We start from the raw sequence: 20,990 nt of genomic DNA on the forward strand, positions 1-20,990 counted from the left end.
GAGGTGTTGTGAACATTTATGATGAATTCTTGTTCATTTGGGTCCTGGGGAGACTTAGGTGTCGCAGTGAATAAGTTTGGAGACCCCTGCTCTACTGGGCTTTCTCCATCGGCCCGGCTTACGTCGGACACGGGTCCTGTGGAACAAAGTGGTAACCATTTCTCTACAAACTTTGGGACCTAACTTCTTCCATAATGTTTGCAACAGACCAAGTATCACAAAGATTGCTAAAATGTTATTATCATTTTAATGACGGATTATCATAAAATAATCATTTGTCATGAAGATTATTCCATACATGTGAAAATAATATATATGATTTTATAATATATTTATATTGACAAAGTGACAAATTTATGGGTTGTGTATGTCTCATATGCACATTCCTTTGACGTGCATATGACGTCAAAGGAAATAAAACATGAGACATACACAACCCAAAACCAAAGACAGCAAAAACCACTGAGTAGTTTTAAGCTCTGAGGATATTTAAATATGACTTGAATTGGCCCCATGAACGTGTGGCACAGATAACTCCATGTGTAGAATGTGTTTAGTCGATACAATTGTTTTCGTAGAGAATTAGTGGAATAAAAGATTGAGAGCAGAGTCATCCTTTAGTTAGGCAAGGCAATGTTTACTTTTAAACCACTAATCAAACATGAGGCCCTTCATAGTGGTTTGCAAAGATATAATTCACATGCACACATTTTTTAAGGGCAATCATTAAAAGATCATTTGAAGACATTTTTAAAGTGAAAAATGTGTTTTTGGAGACAATACAGATCTCACATCGATCCAGGATTGACCCCTGAATGAAAAGGTAAGTGATAGACAAGTGTATAGATAAAATAAGTTATAGATAGGTTTAATTTTGAAATATATAAAAATGAAGCCTAAACCATTTCTACCAACATTAGTGAAGTGGTCAAACCACATTCACCCCACAACTCATCCCTATGTTCATTCCAATCACTCCACAGAAACAAAAATCTGAATATGCTTATCATGCTCTATTGTTCAATAGGAAATCTTCGGAACTCACAAGTCAAATGTGCTTTTAAGCATTTGGTTAAGTAGTATTATTTCCATAACCTGTAGCCTCCTGGATTACCCCCCAATGGGCTCCCAGTGATCTGATCCCATTGCTATCGAACCGCCCACTCAACATCCGAAGTTCCTCCTCTGCATGCTCGGGGTAAAAGTTAAAGGAGGTCTGCAAAAACAGAAAAAAATAGGAATAAATAAAAGGTCAATAAGTCAATACAAAACAGATAAGAATGAACAGAGAAATAAATAAATGAATGAGAACCTCAAATGGCATGCCTGTGATGAGAGAGCGCCCTCTACTGGTCACAAAAATCAACTGATAGATGTAGTCGGCTGAGCGGTATTTTCCAGACACCTGTAATATTAACATTGCTAGCCTTGACATTGTTATAATAGTAACAGTATTGCAAAGTACAGTGATGAGGCCTATATGAAAAATGTACCATGGCAGGACAATGATTGACAAGAACATAGTCGAGACGCATTTTAACCTGAGTAATGGTCTCTCCTTTAAATAGGTCCAATCTCAGTGGGGCGTGGACCACAAGACCAACAGCACGGTCCCACCTGGTGCCGTAACGCAACTGGAAACTAGAAGAACAACATGGGAACACTGTGTCAAAAGTTTAACAGCATAAAATAAGCACGCAAAGGGACACCCACACACAAACACACACTTTACGAATCTATTATGTTGTAAAATAATAATAGCATTAATCATTCACGTTTTAACTAAAACAATCATATGTGACGCCCTGCCCCTCTCTCTGCCTATTGGTTGTGGGTGGAGATTGGGAAAGGGCGTCAGGCCAATTGGCCACACCTGTGGGGGTATAGGGATCCAGAGATTTAAGGGTTGGGTAGCCATGTGTTCTGTCTCTTTTGCTGCTTCTAGGCTGGGCGCTGGGCTCCGTCTTCCACCCGCCATGTGGTCTTAAGTATAATCTCTTTTGTTTAAATATAATTGCTTATGTTTACTTTAACCAGTAAAACGGGTTACTAATAAACTAGTTTCTCTTTATTTCATGTGCGGACTCCCTTTGTTTTGCCACTACCTGACCCGGTGTGTGACGCATATTAATCACAATAAAAAGGGGAGGGGGCTTCCTAAAATATGGTTAACAGTCTTGCTCAAGTCAAGAGAAAAAATTCTTGACCAGAAGGAGCAGAGAGTCAAACTAACATGTCTCAGTTTTGCCAGACAAGCTGCTCTCTGTGGTCATCTAGCGTAGATGTAGTCAGACTGAGAGGTACAGTATGTCTTACCCGGTAATGTGATTACCAGGCTGCTCCCAGACTTTCACGCCTGTGATTCTTCCTTCTCCTGAGGTCACGAAGGGAGTTCCTCCACCTGATCCAAGGGCTGGTGAGTATGAGGAGTACTCATTGGCTGAAGATAATGAGAGAAGGACAATATATAGTTAGCATAGCTTCAGTATAATATATGTGACATAAGTACATGCACCGACAGGTCAATGTTATTGTAACTTCAAAGAAACAGTGTAGCCAAACGGGGAAGAAAATTTATTGCAAATTATTGCAGTTCTTCCTTCCATCTGGAATTTGTATCTGAGAATCTCATCAGCTGATTCATGACCAATGGCAAGACTATACAGTCCAACCAGTCATAGGTATGGACCAGGGTACTGGCTAAGAGCCAGCTCAAAGGGAAGGCTTTCAAAAGAGACGTGGCCGACACACAGTGAAGTAGGAGAGTGTTCACGTATACGAGCAAAGTGGTCAGTAACAGAGTTAGTAATAACAATAATAAAAAATAAAATGATAATAATAAATATAGCTGCGAGCAGCAATGTGGGTGTCAAGCATAATGGGACTCGGTAAACTAATTCTGCCGGATGGACGTAATGGGCCAGGGGGCTACATGACGACCGTCTCGGAAATCGGCAATACCGACAGCCGGTGGGATGAGCATTATTTTACCAAATGGGAAAAGGACCCCACCTAGAGGTAAGGGCGCAATACAGTCTGCCTGACAGAACAAATGTCACAAATACATAGGGGTATTCGGAACAATATCCCTAAAAGAGACACAATGTAAACAAGCATCCGTTCTGGAGGTGGTTCATGAAGCATCTAATCCAGTGGGAATTGCAGTTTATATTGTAGGTGGGCGGAATGGTAAATATAGTCATTGTTGCATTATACATTAAGTACCGCTTGTCGCCACACGAGTGCAGTGTCTAACCATTAATGAGCGCCGTCAAGTTTGATTGAATCACGGCCAAACGGTTTTGAAAATGAAAAAGCTGTTTGATACATTTGTTCAGGTTGGTCTGACAATCATATATGCCAAGTTCCACGAAGATTGGATATAATTTGTGGCCTGTGGAAATTACAACTGATTTTGACAACTTTCAACATTGTGGCCAAGTCCTGATGTTGCCATGAGAAATAATTTATAAGCGATATGGGGAGGTCTGACAGTATCATCAGACATTGAAAATAAGTTTGACATGTACTCATGTGAAGAGAGAGGAGTTAAAACACGTCTTCATTAATTATAGCGCCCCCTAGAAGTCAATGGTCACCAAATTCATTGAGTGACCCCATGATGATGTTATGGGTCTATGTATCAAGTTTGGTTATGATATGTCAAAGGACTGCTGAGATATTGGCGTGTTTCCGGTGTGGCGGCTTCGCAGTCGAATATCATTGGCTGTCGCGGGTATTTCTGCAAGAAATAATATATACTAGCTATATGGGGAGGTCTGATAGTATCACCAGACATTGAAAACAAGTTTAAATATACTCATGTGAAGAGAGAGGAGTCAAAACACATCGACATTAATAAAAGCGCCCCTAGAGGTCAAAGGTCACCAACTTCATTCAGTGTCACCATGATGGGGTCATGGTTCTATGTACCAAGGTTGGTTATGATATGTCAAAGGGCAGCTGAGATATGGGCTTACTTCCTGTTTGGCGACTTGGCGGTCAAATTTGATTGGCTGTAGCGGGCAAACGGTTTTGAATTTGAAGTCTATCAGATGTTTTGTATCAAACATGGCCGGAAGATCATGTGTGCCAAGTTTCGAGATGATTGGACAAGATTTGTGATAGTAGTAGCATTTTGAAGGTTTTTGACATAAACCAAGATGACGGAAAATCAATCATGGCGCAAAATGACGTTATATGGTGCGTTGAACTCGGCTTGGTTCAAGGAATCTAATGATACCTGGTTTGTGAATATTGGACGAATGGGTCGAAAGTTATGAACATGAATGCATGTGCAACTTTGACCTGTTGGTGGCACTAGAGCTGTTGGGCTAGCAACCTGAATTTGGCTTGTTGGGCTAATGGGGCTGTCCTGAACCAGTGTGCAAAATTTTGCAACTTTTCACCAAGCGGTTCTATGGGCTGCCATGGACTCCCATGGCAGCGTAATAATAGGAATTCATACAAAAACAATAGGTTGTCTCGCAACATAGTTGCTTGACACCCAATAAGCCTGCTCATGAGAATTAATTGGACATGCTCAATCCTTGAGGGGTTTAGATACAGATATAAATAGTAAAATAAAAGATAAAACATGGTGATTGTCTGCCCATCACTACATCACTAAACTCAGACTTGTTCCTGTCTTTTAGTCAATCTAACTTTGAATGTTGATCTCACAATAAGCAGTAAGAGTCAACAAAAAAGCAGAACAAAAACTGAAATGAGTACCTAAGAGACATATTTAGGTTTGAATAAAATAACCTTTTCATTTGCTCACTGGCTTTGAGTCAATCTTACTTTGAATAATTGATCAACACACTGCTTTGTCTTCTGTCTTAGATCGAAGAAACCTTTAGATACATCACCAAGCTCAGGGTGGTTTCCTGTTTTGAATAAATTTACCTTGAATGTCGATCTTGTAGACATCAGACTTTTCCTTGCCAATTTCATTCCTGGCCTCACAGAAGAAAACGTAATTGGCGTTCCACATCTGGAGGGACAGAGATGATCCAGTCCCGATCTTAAGGATGTATTCTCCGTGTGTTCGGTACCAGGTGACCGCGCTGACAGCAGGGTTAGCATGACTGGTGCAGGTCAGGTTGAGGCAGCCTCCCACTCTGGCTGGAAGACACGGGCTGCCGACAGCAGAGGTGTTCCTGGGGGCAACTGAGAGAGAACCCACCAATCAGAGCCTAGCCCTCAGCTCCGGTGTCATGTTGGTCAGATGTTGTGAATTTAACAAAACTGTTCCGAATACAATAAAATAGAGTAAATGAAATGAAAAACAGGAGAAGCATCAAAAGTTCTTGTTGATCAACCCACTGCTTTGTCTTCTAAGATCAAGGAAAAAAAGGTATATTACAGAGAAGATCAATATAAAAATGTAAACAAATAATAAAATGTACTTTTCATTGAAAAGGTAGTACATTGACTCACATAAGATACTGAATTGGTGTCTTGTAGACGTCACAGTTTTGTCCCCAGATGGTATGTAGTAGGCCGCAGTGCAGGAGACATTGTTTCCATGGTGGAGGTGGGAGGCGTTGAAGGTCAGAGTGGAGGTCACGGTATCGTTCTGCTGGAGCTGGGTGCTGAGCCCCAGGGCGGGGGTCCACGTCACAGTGGGGGGGTGGGTGTCACAGTAGGACGGGGCAGAGCACCCCAGCTCCACAGGAGTCCCCTCCACCACCGGCTCCTTGGGGGGGGTCAAACGTGGTGCATCAGGGAGCCCTGGGTACCAAACCAATTTAGAGCGGTTACTATGGAGACCCAAGCATTACCAGCATTCAGCATCATCTGAACCACAGTAAGACCAATAGGACTTAGAGACATGTTTGTTTCAGACGGACACATATTACACTTACCCTTGATCTGGATGGTCACTGGGTTTTCGTAAAAAGTATATTTTAATAGATTTCCACAGTCAATTCTAAAATAATATTGAACATTGTCTTCAAGTACGTTATTGAATGTTGTAGTACAGTTGTACGCTGTTAGATTTCCCCTGAATGTTGTAGCACTGATAGTTATTTGATCTTTTATCCATATTGGTATACATCCAGGATGTAGATTGACTTTATACTGGTCCTCCACGGTGAAGGAACAAGGAACGGTAACACAGGATCCACTGAGTGTCGTAACACTTGCTGGCATTAGGGCCTCAAATTCTGCAGCGTTGCACCCAGCACCTTTAAAACAAGAGGTTGAAAAATTTAAAGGCTCAATCGATGCACAAACTGACAAAATATTTAAATGCAACATTGCATTTCCTAACAAAACAAGATAATATATCCTACGATTATAATTAATTAGTAATATTAGTTGCTAAGTTATCAGTTATTATTATAATAATCATTATTATTATTATTATTATTATCATTTATTGTGTTTGATTTGGATGGTACATTTCAAAATTCGAAGTTTAAAATCGAAAGGTTAAATAATCAATGAGTATTTAAAAAGTATTAGAAGAGTACGTCCGGTAATGAGTACGTCCGGACAACAAAGAGAACTAGAACTGCAAGCAGTTATGCAGGGGTCCAAGCGATGTGCATTTCGCCGGCACAAAGCGACAAGAAATGTGCATTTCGCCGGCACAACGCGAAGCATGTGTTCAAAACGCTAACAGAGGACCACAGAGAGTACTACAGGTATTATGAGAGTAATATATGCATTAACAGAGCAAGTATTATTAGAGTACTACAGAGAGTAAAAATAGAGCATCAAAGGTATTAGAGAGTGTACTACAGAGAGAACCTCAGTGCTACAGGTATTAATATAGTAGCTATCAAAGGTAACATCAGAGAGGGTTGAGATGTTTACCTTGCAGGAGACTACAGAGCAGAAATAGTCTCCAGGATCCAGTCATCTTCTCATCCAGAACTTCATCAGGAGAAATACAAAAATCACATTAACTTCAGTGCTACACTTAATATCGTAATATACTTTGGGTATTCAGTGTACTACACTAATTAGAGTAAGACATTGTAAACTGCTAAAGAAATGTCTATTTCAAAATACCAGTAAATCTTCCACTCTTTCCATGACTCATTAAAATAATTTCCAATCATATAATACCAATATTCAAAGTAGAACAATGATAAATATAGCTGCGAGCAGCAATGTGGGTGTCAAGCATAATGGGACTCGGTAAACTAATTCTGCCGGACGGACGTAATCGGCCAGGGGGCTACATGACGACCGTCTCGGTAATCGGCAATACCGACAGCCGGTGGGATGAGCATTATGCGAGTACGCATCAATGTTTGCCAAATGGGAAAAGGACCCCACCTAGAGGTAAGGGCGCAATACAGTCTGCCTGACAGAACAAATGTCACAAACACATAGGGGTATTCGGAACAATATCCCTAAAAGAGACACAATGTAAACAAGCATCCGTTCTGGAGGTGGTTCGTGAAGCATCTAATCCAGTGGGAATTGCAGTTTATATTGTAGGTGGGCGGAATGGTGAATATAGTCATTGTTGCATTATACATTAAGTACCGCTTGTCGCCACACGAGTGCAGTGTCTACCCATTAATGAGCGCCGTCAAGTTTGATTGGCTGTCACGGCCAAACGTTTTTGAATTTGAGAAAGCTGTTTGATACATTTGTTCACCTTGGTCTGAAGATCATATGTGCCAAGTTCCATGAAGATTGGAAATAATTTGTGGCCTGTGGAAATTTACAACTGATTTTGACAACTTTCAACATGGTGGCCAAGTTCTGATGTTGCCATGAGATATAATTTATAAGCCATATGGGGTGGTCTGACAGTATCATCAGACATTGAAAATAAGTTTGAAATGTACTCATGTGAAGAGAGAGGAGTTAAAACACGTCTTCTTTCATTATAGCGCCCCCTAGAGGTCAATGGTCACCAAATTCATTGAGTGTCCCCATGACAATGTTATGGGTCTATGCGTGTTTCCGGTTTGGCGGATTCGCGGTCGAATATCATTGGCTGTCGCAGATATTTCTGCAAGAAATAATATACTAGCTATACGGGGAGGTCTGATAATATCACCAGACATTGAAAATAAGTTTTAAATATACTCATGTGAAGAGAGAGGCGTCAAAACACATCGACATTAATAACAGCGCCCCCTAGAGGTCAAAGGTCACCAAATTCATTCAGTGTCACCGTGATTGGGTCTTGGGTCTTTTTACCAAGGTTGGTTATGATATGTCAAAGGGCTGCTGAGAAATCGGCTCACTTCCTGTTTGGCGGCTTTGCCGCCAAATTTGATTGGCTTTAGCGGGCAAATGGTTTTGAATTTGAAAAGTGTATCAGATGTTTTGCATCAAGCTTTGCCGGAAGATCATGTGTGCCAAGTTTCGAAATGATTGGACTAGATTTGTGATAGTAGTACCATTTTGAAGGTTTTTGACATAAACCAAGATGGCGGAAATATCCGTTATGGCGCAATGACGTCATAGGGTGCGTTGAACTGGGCTTGGTTCAAGGAATCCAATGATACCTGGTTTGTGAATATTGGATGAATGAGTCGAAAGTTATAAACATGAGTGCATGTCCAACTCTGACCTGTTGGTGGCGCTAGAGCTGTTGGGCTAGCGACCTGACTTTGGCTTATGCCCCGTTTACACCATCCCGCTAATGGCCGCTAATGGCCGATGGACCACCGATGTGGAAGTCGGGGTGATTCGGGTGACATCGGGCTAAAAATATATGATCGGGTAAATTTATCGGGGTAGCATTTACACAAACCCGATGTTATAACGATAACATAACGATTTATGCCAGGGAAGACACCCGAAGTGCGTTTGGCGTCACTTGACGTCATTTTGAATGACGCCAAACACGTCAAATGACGCGTTTGGCGTCATTTGGCGTCATTTCGGGAGAAGGCAAAGGGGAGACTGGTTTAGACTGATATTTATTTATATATTTATTTAAATTACAATAGCGATTTTATAATAATAGAACGCCGGTTCTAAATGGGCGAAGTACCCTGTAATTATAAAAGTAGGACATCCATCCATCACCCCCTATTTATACCCAAGTGGCAGATTGAGGGTCTTCCTTAACACAATCTGGTCACTCACAATCGTTATTTGTCTAGGGTTCTCGAGGGTCATTCGTGTGTTGAGGTTGCCGATATAAAGACGATAAAACACGATAAAGCGCAGAAGATTAACGAATATAGCCGATGTGCCCAGGAAAATTCCCGAACGATTTGCGATGTCTTACGTTATACACCCGTTCTATTCCCGATTATAGCCGATTAGCCCATAGCAACACCTGGTAACCGATTCTACCCCGATAGACCCAAAATTAACAAACATGTTCGTTCTTTGCCGATGTTGCCCGATGTTGCCCGATCATTGAGCATTTCTTCCCGTTTCTTCCCGTTGTCTAACGATGTTCCCGGGAAGAGTAACGATGTTTCCCGATGCAACCACGCTATTTGCCGATGTTATAACGATAGCTGCTGATTTAGCCATCGGGCACCATCGGGGCCCACTATCGGGTAGGTGTAAACAGGGCATTAATGGGCTAATGGGGCTGTCCTGAACCAGTGTGCCAAATTTCACAACTTTTCACCAAGCGGTTCTATGGGCTGCCATAGACTCCCATGGCAGCGTAATAATAATTATAGGAATTCATACAAAAACAATAGGTTGTTTCGCAACATAGTTGCTTGACACCCAATACGAATTCGTACGAAAACAATAGGTTGTCTCGCAACATAGTTGCTTGACACCCAATTATTCCAGTTCCTACACCTTGAAACTGACCCATGAAAAAATGGCTAAAGGAAGACAATCAGACATCCAGTCAAAGTTCAAAGTTAAGTAGCATTGAGTACCGACTAGCTTTCCTCCAGAGAAAGCTTTCACAAAACCGATAAATATATTGGTAAAGTGTACTGAAACAGCAGGAAGGATCCATTACTTAAGTTTTGCCAGGCAGGCAACCCAAGCCGCAGCGAACAAAAGGATAGAGAGCATCCTAGATCCTGAAGAACAGTGAGCTGTTAAACTAAAACGTTCTCATTAGTATCAACAACGGGGCAAATAAAGTCTGCAACATTTTAAACGATCACAACCATACATGTTGAAGATCACAGTCATACCTGTTGATGGGATCTGTGTGATGTTTCAAAGCTTTTGGGTTATTGCCTCACCTGTGGGGGGAACTTAAATAGCTAGCTTATTTTACAACCATTGTTATCTTATCAGCATTCATAAATGAAACATGAATGAAAAATGCTTATGCAAAAGCATAAGCATTTTTCCACTTCGAAAATGTTTGAGATTGTTCAACGGGAACAACAAAAGTAAACCAGGAAATAAATGTAAGAATTCGAAGGACCATGGATGTAGTAACTGTCTGCCAATGACAAGTGCCTATAACTATAGACTGCAATGTTACATAGGCTACTTTCCTTTGGAAGTTAACTATGGATGATGGAGTCTGAGCCTATACGCAATCATGTGAGTTTATCACTCAACGTCGTATTTATCGGCACAAGAACTGTTCCAAGCTCAACTTCTTATTATTATAATCCTCTTATTTTACTCAAACAAGAAGAGCCAGGGTCTGCTGCGACGATGCCTCTGTTATATGAGTTTACGTTTCATGAAGAAAGGTCACTGCTCAGTTTGAAGTTCACAGTTGAAGTTCGTAAGGAAGTGATGAGAAATGTAACATTACACTCGGCACATTGCTGTGATGTGCATTTTAATGAAATGAAAACATTTTATATGCATTTTAAATTCCTTGTTTGTTGTGTTCTTTATCAGCAGTTTATAAATGGAGGCGTTGTTAACATTTATCATGAATTCTTGTTCATTTGGGTCCTGGGGAGACTTAGGTGTCGCAGTGAATAACTTTGGAGACCCCTGCTCTACTGGGCTTTCTCCATCGGCCCGGCTTACGTCGGACATGGGTCCTGTGGAACAAAGTGGTAACCATTTCTCTACAAACCTTGGGACCTAACTTCTTCCACAATGTTTAACCTTGAGACTCCATTCCACTTTAAACGGGTATGTTACCTTGGAATAGTTTGCTATTAATTTTCTAATTTAAATGTTTTATACTTTTGAAAATATTCTACTTTAAAAACGTAAGATTTTTTAATGGAGGTCAATCCCCTGAGACTACATCAGACTTCGCACCTCGGCTAATTATTAACATCACTGAAACTATCTTGGGCTTCTAAACTATAAGAAAATTAAGCAATGTGTTTTTATTGTTTATTGTAGCCTACTTTATTATTATTATTACCCAACTTTATTGCTTGGACATGGTTGTTGTTGTCATTTTGGCAACTCTATCCACACTTTCAAATCCTTTTATTGACTACTCTCTCCCCGCAGCACGAATTCCTTCAAATACAGATACAATAAAGCAATAGACCATGAAGATTATTCAAATGTTATTATAATTTTCATGGCAGATTATCATAGAATAATAATTTGTCATGAAGATTTTTCCACAAATTTGAAAATCATATATGATTTTATAATATATTTATATTGACAAAGTGACACATTTTGTCCTTGCATTTCTTGTGATCCAATTTTTATATTATGACATTTAATATGACGTCAAAGGAAATAAAACATGAGACATACACAACACAAAACCAAAGACAGCAAAAACCACAGAGTAGCTTTAAGCTCTGAGGATATTTAATTATGACTTAAATTGGCCGCATGAACGTGTTGCACAGATAACTCCATGTGTAGAATGTGTTAAGTACCGTAGATACAATTGTTTTTGTGAATTAGTGGAAAGAGGCATCGAGAGCAGAGTCATCCTTTAGTTAGGCAAGGCAATGTTCATTAGTAAACCACTATTCAAACATGAGGCCCTTTTTAGTGTTTTGCAAAGATATAATTCATATGCACAATTTTTTTAAGGACAATCATTAAAATATCATTTTTAGACATATTTCAGTGTTTAAAATATTTTAAACTATGCACCTGTATGGTAAGACTGTATGGTAGCGTCACATTGCATTTTCTCCAGTCTAATTTTTGCTTAAATGTTAGTAAAGATGAAAGCAGTAAGGCATCCTCCTTTCTTTGGCTAAAATGTGAAAGTGCACAATGATGTGAACAACTAATTTTGGTGTTTATAAAGTCGCTAGAATAAGGGGAAACAGTGTCTTTGAAGCAAAAAAAATTCTCATCACAGAATGACGTTCCTTCCTTTTCCTTCAGACCCCCCATTTAAATTATGAGCCCAACTATTCTTTTAAGTGCTACATGGAGAGGTAACAAGTGCACCGAATGGGACCTTCAAGGCAGCGCTTGTTAAGGTTAGGGGATAGGACCTTCCAGGCAGCGCTGCCTTTAAGGCTCCGTTGGGGGAACAAAACACCATCATGTGTCCGCTGGTGGGGCCCCATGTTGTCCAGAATGTGCCCTTTTTATTTTTTCGCCCCTGCCCTTCAAACAGTCTGAGTCCGCCACTAGTTCGACATGTTTTACCGAAATGCCCGCCCAAACTTTGGGACCTAACTTCTTCCACAATGTTTGACCTAGAGACTCCATTCCACTTTTTAAACGTGTATGTTACCATGGAATCGATAACTATTACTTTTCTAATTTAAATGTTATATACTTTTGAAAATATTCTACTTTTAAAACTTACGATTTTACAATGGTAGACCGCCCATTCCCTGAGACTCCGACTACTTCAGACAGACTTCGCACCTTAGTCCCTTCGCACAAACTATCTTGGGCTTCTAAACTATTAGAAAATGTGGCAATGTGTTTTATTGTTTATTGTAGCCTACTTTATTGCTTGGCTTGGACATGGTTGTTGTTGTCATTTGGACAACTCTATCCGCACTTTCAAATCTTTAAAGTGAAGACACAAAAAATGCAACAGTATCACAAAGATTACTAAAATGTTATTATCATATTAATGACGGATTATCATAAAATAATCATTTGTCATGAAGATTATTCCATACATGTGAAAATAATATAAATGATTTTATAATATATTTATATTGACAAAGTGACAAATCTATGGGTTGTGTATGTCTCATATGCACATTCCTTTGATGTGCATATGACGTCAAAGGAAATAAAACATGAGACATACACAACCCAAAACCAAAGACAGCAAAAACCACTGAGTAGTTTTAAGCTCTGAGGATATTTAAATATGACTTGAATTGGCCCCATGAACGTGTGGCACAGATAACTCCATGTGTAGAATGTGTTTAGGCGATACAATTATTTTCGTAGAGAATAAGTGGAATAAAAGATTGAGAGCAGAGTCATCCTTTAGTTAGGCAAGGCAATGTTTACTTTTAAACCACTAATGAAACATGAGGCCCTTCATAGTGGTTTGCAAAGATATAATTCACATGCACACATTTTTTAAGGACAATCATTAAAAGATCATTTGAAGACATTTTAAAAGTGAAAAATATGTTTTTGGAGACAATACAGATCTCACATCTATCCAGGATTGACCCCTGAATGAAAAGGTAATTAATAGACCAGTGTTTTGATAAAAATAAGTCAAATGTGCTTTTAAGCATTTGGTTAAGTAGTATTATTTCCATAACCTGTGGCCTCCTGGAATACCCCCCAATGGGCTCCCAGTGATCTGATCCCATTGCTATCGAACCGCCCACTCAACAGCCGAAGCTCCGCCTCTGCATGCTCGGGGTAAAAGTTAAAGGAGGTCTGCAAAAACAGAAAACAATAGGAAGCAATTCAGACATAAATAAAATATGAATAAGTCAATACAAAACAGATAAGAATGAACGGAGAAATAAATAAATGAATGAGAACCTCAAATGGCACGCCTGTGATGAGAGAGCGCCCTCTACTGGTCACAAAAATCAACTGATAGATGTAGTTGGCCGAGCGGTATTTTCCAGACACCTGTAATATTAACATTGCTAGCCTATACATTGTTATAATAGTAACAGTATTGAGGCCTATATGAAAAATGTACCATGGCAGGACAATGATAGACAAGAACATAGTAGAGACGCATTTTAACCTGAGTAATTGTCTCTCCTTCAAATAGGTCCAATCTCAGTGGGGCGTGGACCACGCGACCAACAGCAAGGTCCCACCTGGTGCCGTAACGCAACTGGAAACTAGAAGTCAGCATGGGGAAACTGTGTTAAAACTTTAACAGCATAAATCAACCACTTAAAGTAATACCCACACACAAACACACACTTTACAAATCAATTTTGTTGTAAAATAATAATAACAATAATCATTCACGTTTTAACAAAAAAAAATCATATTAATCACAATAAATAGGGGAGGGGGTTTCCTAAAATAAAGTAAACAATCTTGCTCAAGCTAAGAGAAAAGATTCTTGACCAGGAGGAGCAGAGACTCAAACTAACTCCGTTTTGCCAGACAAGCTGCTCTCTGTGGTTATCTAGCGTAGATGTAGTCAGACTGAGAGGTACAGTATGTCTTACCCAGTAATGTGATTACCAGGCTGCTCCCAGACTTTCACACCTGTGATGCTTCCTTCTCCTGAGGTCACGAAGGGAGTTCCACCACCTGATCCAAGGGCTGGAGAGTATGAGTAGTACTCATTGGCTGAAGATAATGAGAGAAGGACAATATATAGCTTAGCCTAGCTTCAGTATAATATATGTGACAGAAGTACTTGCACCGACAGGTCAAATGTTATTGTAACTTCAAATGAAACAGTGTAGCCAAACGGGGAAAAAAAATGAACTAAAGAACAACACAAATAATTGCAGTTCTTCCTTCCATCTGGAATTTGTATCTGAGAATCTCATCAGCTGATTCATGACCAATGGCAAGACTATCCAGTCCAACCAGTCATCGGTATGGACCAGGGTACTGGCTAATAGCCAGCTCAAAGGGAAAGCTTTCAAAAGAGACGTGGCCGACACACAGTGAAGTAGGAGAGTGTTCACGTACACGAGCAAAGTGGTCTGTAACAGAGTTAGTAATAACAATAATAAAAAATAAAATGATGATAATAAATATAGCTGCGAGCATCAATGTGGTTGTCAAGCATAATGGGTCTCGGTAAACTAATTCTGCCGGATGGACGTAATGGGCCAGGGGGCTACATGACGACCGTCTCGGAAATCGGCAATACCGACAGCCGGTGGGATGAGCATTATTTTACCAAATGGGAAAAGGACCCCACCTAGAGGTAAGGGCGCAATACAGTCTGCCTGACAGAACAAATGTCACAAATACATAGGGGTATTCGGAACAATATCCCTAAAAGAGACACAATGTAAACAAGCATTCGTTCTGGAGGTGGTTCGTGAAGCATCTAATCCAGTGGGAATTGCAGTTTATATTGTAGGTGGGCGGAATGGTAAATATAGTCATTGTTGCATTATACATTAAGTACCGCTTGTCGCCACACGAGTGCAGTGTCTAACCATTAATGAGCGCCGTCATGTTTGATTGGCTGTCACGGCCAAACGGTTTCGAATATGAGAAAGCTCTTTGATACATTTGTTCAACTTGGTCTGAAGATCATATATGCCAGGTTCCATGAAGATTGGATATAATTTGTGGCCTGTGGAAATTTATAACTGATTTTGACAACTTTCAACATGGTGGCCAAGTTCTGATGTTGCCATGAGAAATAATTTATAGGCGATATGGTCTGACAGTATCATCAGACATTGAAAATAAGATTGAAATGTACTCATGTGAAGAGAGAGGAGTTGCCATAGACTCCCATGGCAGCGTGATAATAGGAATTCATACAAAAACAATAGGTTGTCTCGCAACATAGTTGCTTGACACCCAATAAGCCTGCTTATGAGAATTAATTGGACATGCTCAATCCTTGAGGGGTTGAGATACAGATATGAATAGTAAAATAAAAGATAAAACATGGTGGTTGTCTGCCCATCACTACATCACTAAACTCAGACTTGTTCCTGTCTTTTAGTCAATCTAACTTTGAATGTTGATCTCACAATAAGCAGTAAGAGTCAACAAAAAAGCAGAACAAAAACTGAAATGAGTACATAAGAAACATATTTAGGTTTGAATAAAATAACCTTTTCATTTGCTCACTGGCTTTGAGTCAATCTTACTTTGAATAATTGATCAACACACTGCTTTGTCTTCTGTCTTAGATCGAAGAAACCTTTAGATACATCACCAAGCTCAGGGTGGTTTCCTGTTTTGAATAAACTTACCTTGAATGTCGATCTTGTAGACATCAGACTTTTCCGTGCCAATTTCATTCCTGGCCTCACAGAAGAAAACGTAATTGGCGTTCCTCAGCTGGATGGACAGAGATGATCCACTCCCGATCTTAAGGATCTGTTCTCCGTGTATTCGGTACCATGTGACCTCGCTGACAGCAGGGTTAGCATGACTGGTGCAGGTCAGGTTCAGGCAGCCTCGCTTTCTGGCTGGAAGACACGGGCTGCCGACAGCAGAGGTGTTCCTGGGGGCAACTGAGAGAGAACCCACCAATCAGAGCCTAGCCCTCAGCTCCGGTGTCATGTTGGTCAGATGTTGTGAATTTAACAAAACTGTTCCGAATACAATAAAATAGAGTAAATGAAATGAAAAACAGGAGAAGCATCAAAAGTTCTTGTTTATCAACCCACTGCTTTGTCTTCTAAGATCAAGGAAAAAAAGGTATATTACAGAGAAGATCAATATAAAAAAGTAAACAAATAATAAAATGTACTCTTCAATGAAAAGGTAGTACATTGACTCACATAAGATACTGAGTTGGTATCTTGTAGACGTCACAGTTTTGTTCCCAGATGGTATGTAGTAGGCTGCAGTGCAGGAGACATTGTTTCCATGGTAATGGTGGGAGGCGTTGAAGGTCAGAGTGGAGGTCACGGTATCGTCCTGCTGGAGCTGGGTGCTGAGCCCCAGGGCGGGGGTCCACGTCACAGCGGGGGGGTGGGTGTCACAGTAGGACGGGGCAGAGCACCCCAGCTCCACAGGAGTGCCCTCCACCACCGGCTCCTTGGGGGTGGTCAAACGAGGTGCATCAGGGAGCCCTGGGTACCAAACCAATTTAGAGCGGTTACTATGGAGACCCAAGCATTACCAGCATTCAGCATCATCTGAACCACAGTAAGACCAATAGGCCTTAGAGACATGTTTGTTTCAGGCGGACACACATTGCACTTACCCTTGATCTGGATGGTCTTTAGGTTTAATGAAAAAATATATCTTAATGGATTTCCACAGTCAATTCTAAAATGATATTGAACATTGTCTTCAAGTACGTTGTTGAATGTTGTAGTACAGTTGTACGCTGTTAGATTTCCCCTGAATGTTGTAGCATTGATAGGTATTTGATCTTTTAACCATATTGGTATACATCCAGGATGTAGAAGGGCTTTATAATTGTCCGGCACGGTGAAGGAACAAGGAACAGTAACACAGGATCCACTGAGTGTCGTAACACTTGCTGGCACTAGGACCTCAAATTCTGCAGCGTTGCACCCAGCACCTTTAAAACAAGAGATTGAAAAATTCAAAGGCTCAATCGATGCACAAACTGACAAAATATTTAAATGCAACATTGCATTTCCTAACAAAACAAGATAATATATCCTATTATAATTAATTAGTAATATTAGTTGCTAAGTTATCAGTTATTATTATAATAATCATTATTATTATTATTTTCTACTATCATTTATTGTGTTTGATTTGGATGGTACATTTCAAAATTCGAAGTTTAAAATCTAAAGGTTAAATAATCAATGAGTATTTAAAAAGTATTAGCAGAGTACGTCCGGTAATGAGAGAGGACAACAAAGAGAACTACCGGTATTAACAGAGGATTACAGTGAATACTCCAGGTATTAAAAGAGTACTACAGAGGGCACTACAGGTAGTAAGAGAGTACTATAGGTATTAACAGAGGACCACAGAGAGTACTACAGGTATTATGAGAGTAATATATGCATTAACAGAGCAAGCATTATTAGAGTACTACAGAGAGTAAAAATAGAGCATCAAAGGTATTAGAGAGTGTACTACAGAGATAACTTCAGTGCTACAGGTATTAATATAGTACCTATCAGAGGTAACATCAGAGAGGGTTGAGATGTTTACCTTGCAGGAGACTACAGAGCAGAAATAGTCTCCAGGATCCAGTCATCTTCTCATCCAGAACTTCATCAGGAGAAATACAAAAATCACATTAACTTCATTGCTACACTTAATATCGTAATATACTTTGGGTATTCAGTGTACTACACTAATTATAGTAAGACATTGTAAACTGCTAAAGAAATGTCTATTTCAAAATACCAGTAAAACTTCCACTCTTTCCAAGACTGATTAAAATAATTTCCAATCATTTAATACCAATATTCAAAGTAGAACAATGATAAATATAGCTGCGAGCAGCAATGTGGGTGTCAAGCATAATGGGACTCGGTAAACTAATTCTGCCGGACGGACGTAATCGGCCAGGGGGCTACATGACGACCGTCTCGGTAATCGGCAATACCGACAGCCGGTGGGATGAGCATTATTTTACCAAATGGGAAAAGGACCCCACCTAGAGGTAAGGGCGCCATACAGTCTGCCTGACAGAAAAAATGTCGCAAACACATAGGGGTATTCGGAACAATATCCCTAAAAGAGACACAATGTAAACAAGCATCCGTTCTGGAGGTGGTTAGTGAAGCATCTAATCCAGTGGGAATTGCAGTTTATATTGTAGGTGGGCGGAATGGTGAATATAGTCATTGTTGCATTATACATTAAGTACCGCTTGTCGCCACACGAGTGCAGTGTCTACCCTTTAATGAGCGCTGTCAAGTTTGATTGGCTGTCATGGCCAATCCTTTTTGAATTTGAGAAAGCTGTTTGATACATTTGTTCAGCTTGGTCTGAAGATCATATATGCCAAGTTCCATGAAGATTGGAAATAATTTGTGGCCTGTGGAAATTTACAACTGATTTTGACAACTTTCAACATGGTGGCCAAGTTCTGATGTTGCCATGAGATATAATTTATAAGCCATATGGGGTGGTCTGACAGTATCATCAGACATTGAAAATAAGTTTGAAATGTACTCATGTGAAGAGAGAGGAGTTAAAACACGTCTTCATTCATTATAGCACCCCCTAGAGGTCAATGGTCCCCAAATTCATTGAGTGTCCCCATGCTGATGTTATGGGTTATGATATGCCAAAGGGCTGCTGAGATATTGGCGTGTTTCCAGTTTGGCGGCTTCGCGGTCGAATATCATTGGCTGTCGCGGATATTTCTGCAAGAAATAATATACTAGCTATGCGGGGAGGTCTGATAATATCACCAGACATTGAAAATAAGTTTTAAATATACTCATGTGAAGAGAGAGGAGTCAAAACACATCGACATTTATAACAGCGCCCCCTAGAGGTCAAAGGTCACCAAATGGATTTAGTGTCACGATAATGGGGTCTTGGGTCTATTTACCAAGGTTGGTTATGATATGTCAAAGGGCTGCTGAAAAATCGTCTCACTTCCAAATTTGATTGGCTTTAGCGGGCAAACGGTTTTGAATTTTAAAAGTGTATCAAATGTTTTGCATCAAGCAGGGCCGGAAGATCATGTGTGCCATGTGTCGAGATGATTGGACAAGATTTGTGATAGTAGTAGCATTTTGAAGGTGTGTTGAACTGGGCTTGGTTCAAGGAATCCAATGATACCTGGTTTGTGAATATTGGATGAATGAGTCGAAAGTTATAAACATGAGTGCATGTCCAACTTTGACCTGTTGGTGGCGCTAGAGCTGTTGGGCTTGCGACCTGACTTTGGCTTAATGGGCTAATGGGGCTGTCCTGAACCAGTGTGCCAAATTTCACGCAACTTTTCACCAAGCAGTTCTATGGGCTGCCATAGACTCCCATGGCAGCGTAATAATAATAATAGGAATTCATACAAAAACAATAGTTTGTCTCGCAACTTAGTTGCTTGACACCCAATAAGAATTTGTACGAAAACAATAGGTTGTCTCGCAACATAGTTGCTTGACACCCAATTATTCCAGTTCCTACACCTTGAAACTCTGACCCATGAAAAAATGGCTAAAGGAAGACAATCAGACATCCAGTCAAAGTTCAAAGTTAAGTAGCATTGAGTACCGACTAGCTTTCCTCCAGAGAAAGCTTTCACAAAACCGATAAACATATTGGTAAAGTGTACTGAAACAGCAGGAAGGATCGATTACTTACGTTTTGCCAGGCAGGCAACCCAAGCCGCCGCAAACAACAGGACAGAGAGCATCCTAGATTGAAGAACAGTGAGCTGTTAAACTAAAACGTTCTCATTAGTATCAACGTCAGGGCAAATAAAGTATGCAACAAATTGTAAAAGATCCCAACCATACCTGTTGAACATCACAGCCGTACCTGTGAGCTGCTTCGAAGCCTTTGGTTACCGCATAACCTGTGTGTCGGACTTAAATATACTTTCCAAACAATGCTGTTATCATTTCAGCATTCTTTGATGACTGTCTGATAGATAAAATGCACCAGCATTTCCTCTACAAAAGTAGCAGCATACTTCTCCATCAGCACCTCCTCTCTCTTCCAGAGTTGTGCTGGGTGGTTTTGTTGGCCATCCGTTACTGCAGTAGCCCCAGTACCCACATAAACTCGCAAACAAACTTTCTCAGAACTTTATTACAACCTTGCACTATGAATTTGAAAACTGAGCGGTAAGCCGTACACTCTCTAGGTCCGCTGGAGTTGGTTGTGCGGTTAAGTGTATTAACAACACAGATACAAACCAATTCCCACCAATGAAGAGTTTTATAAGAATAAGAGTGTAATATAACGTTTAAATTCTGAATTCAATTGTATCCGATCAATGAAAAATTGAGATTTATGTGGATGGATGTAGTTATTATTCAAATAATGTCATTGCTAAATAATAACCAGCAATTATTGTATCTTGAGTTCATTGATACAGTAATTAATATAACTTGATAAAGGGTGCATATTTTAAATGTGGCATTATTTTATTTGTTTATTATTAT

The 20,990-nt window shown here is 40.0% G+C and overlaps 2 protein-coding genes across 2 annotated transcripts; both read right to left on the reverse strand.

Moving 5' to 3' along the window:
- Nucleotides 1-257: 257 nt before the first annotated feature.
- Nucleotides 258-10,124, reverse strand: LOC130384490 (sialic acid-binding Ig-like lectin 14). The gene is made up of 9 exons (XM_056592712.1): nucleotides 10,104-10,124; nucleotides 6,829-6,888; nucleotides 5,871-6,194; nucleotides 5,443-5,736; nucleotides 4,909-5,172; nucleotides 2,317-2,440; nucleotides 1,542-1,641; nucleotides 1,313-1,405; nucleotides 258-1,216 (listed from the first exon to the last, which is right to left on the reverse strand). Exons 2-9 carry the CDS (start codon nucleotides 6,872-6,874, stop codon nucleotides 1,073-1,075), a joined length of 1,389 nt encoding a protein of 462 aa, XP_056448687.1. The 5' UTR covers nucleotides 6,875-6,888; nucleotides 10,104-10,124; the 3' UTR covers nucleotides 258-1,072.
- A 715-nt stretch (nucleotides 10,125-10,839) lies between these two features.
- On the reverse strand, nucleotides 10,840-20,435 carry LOC130384489 (sialic acid-binding Ig-like lectin 14). The gene is made up of 10 exons (XM_056592711.1): nucleotides 20,340-20,435; nucleotides 20,185-20,237; nucleotides 18,070-18,129; nucleotides 17,135-17,458; nucleotides 16,707-17,000; nucleotides 16,173-16,436; nucleotides 14,445-14,568; nucleotides 14,006-14,105; nucleotides 13,792-13,884; nucleotides 10,840-13,683 (listed from the first exon to the last, which is right to left on the reverse strand). The coding sequence occupies exons 1-10, from the start codon at nucleotides 20,348-20,350 to the stop codon at nucleotides 13,540-13,542; spliced, it is 1,467 nt and encodes a 488-aa protein (XP_056448686.1). The 5' UTR covers nucleotides 20,351-20,435; the 3' UTR covers nucleotides 10,840-13,539.
- Between the last annotated feature and the right edge of the window lie 555 nt (nucleotides 20,436-20,990).

The sequence above is a fragment of the Gadus chalcogrammus genome, chromosome 6, assembly GCF_026213295.1.
Source record: "Gadus chalcogrammus isolate NIFS_2021 chromosome 6, NIFS_Gcha_1.0, whole genome shotgun sequence".
NCBI classification, from domain to species: Eukaryota; Metazoa; Chordata; class Actinopteri; order Gadiformes; family Gadidae; genus Gadus; species Gadus chalcogrammus.

What these genes read in the sequence shown, in the direction of transcription:
- LOC130384490 (XM_056592712.1), bottom strand. Translation starts at nt 6,874, where the DNA reads ATGACTGGATCCTGGAGACTATTTCTGCTCTGTAGTCTCCTGCAAG. An exon ending in GCTCTGTAGTCTCCTGCAAG is followed by an intron (nt 6,195 to 6,828) that starts GTAAACATCTCA and finishes CTTGTTTTAAAG; the next exon opens with GTGCTGGGTGCAACGCTGCA. An exon ending in ACACCAATTCAGTATCTTAT is followed by an intron (nt 5,173 to 5,442) that starts GTGAGTCAATGT and finishes GTTCTCTCTCAG; the next exon opens with TTGCCCCCAGGAACACCTCT.
- LOC130384489 (XM_056592711.1), bottom strand. An exon ending in GGTTGCCTGCCTGGCAAAAC is followed by an intron (nt 18,130 to 20,184) that starts GTAAGTAATCGA and finishes CTCCTGATGAAG; the next exon opens with TTCTGGATGAGAAGATGACT. An exon ending in CCTGGTAATCACATTACTGG is followed by an intron (nt 14,106 to 14,444) that starts GTAAGACATACT and finishes GCTGACTTCTAG; the next exon opens with TTTCCAGTTGCGTTACGGCA.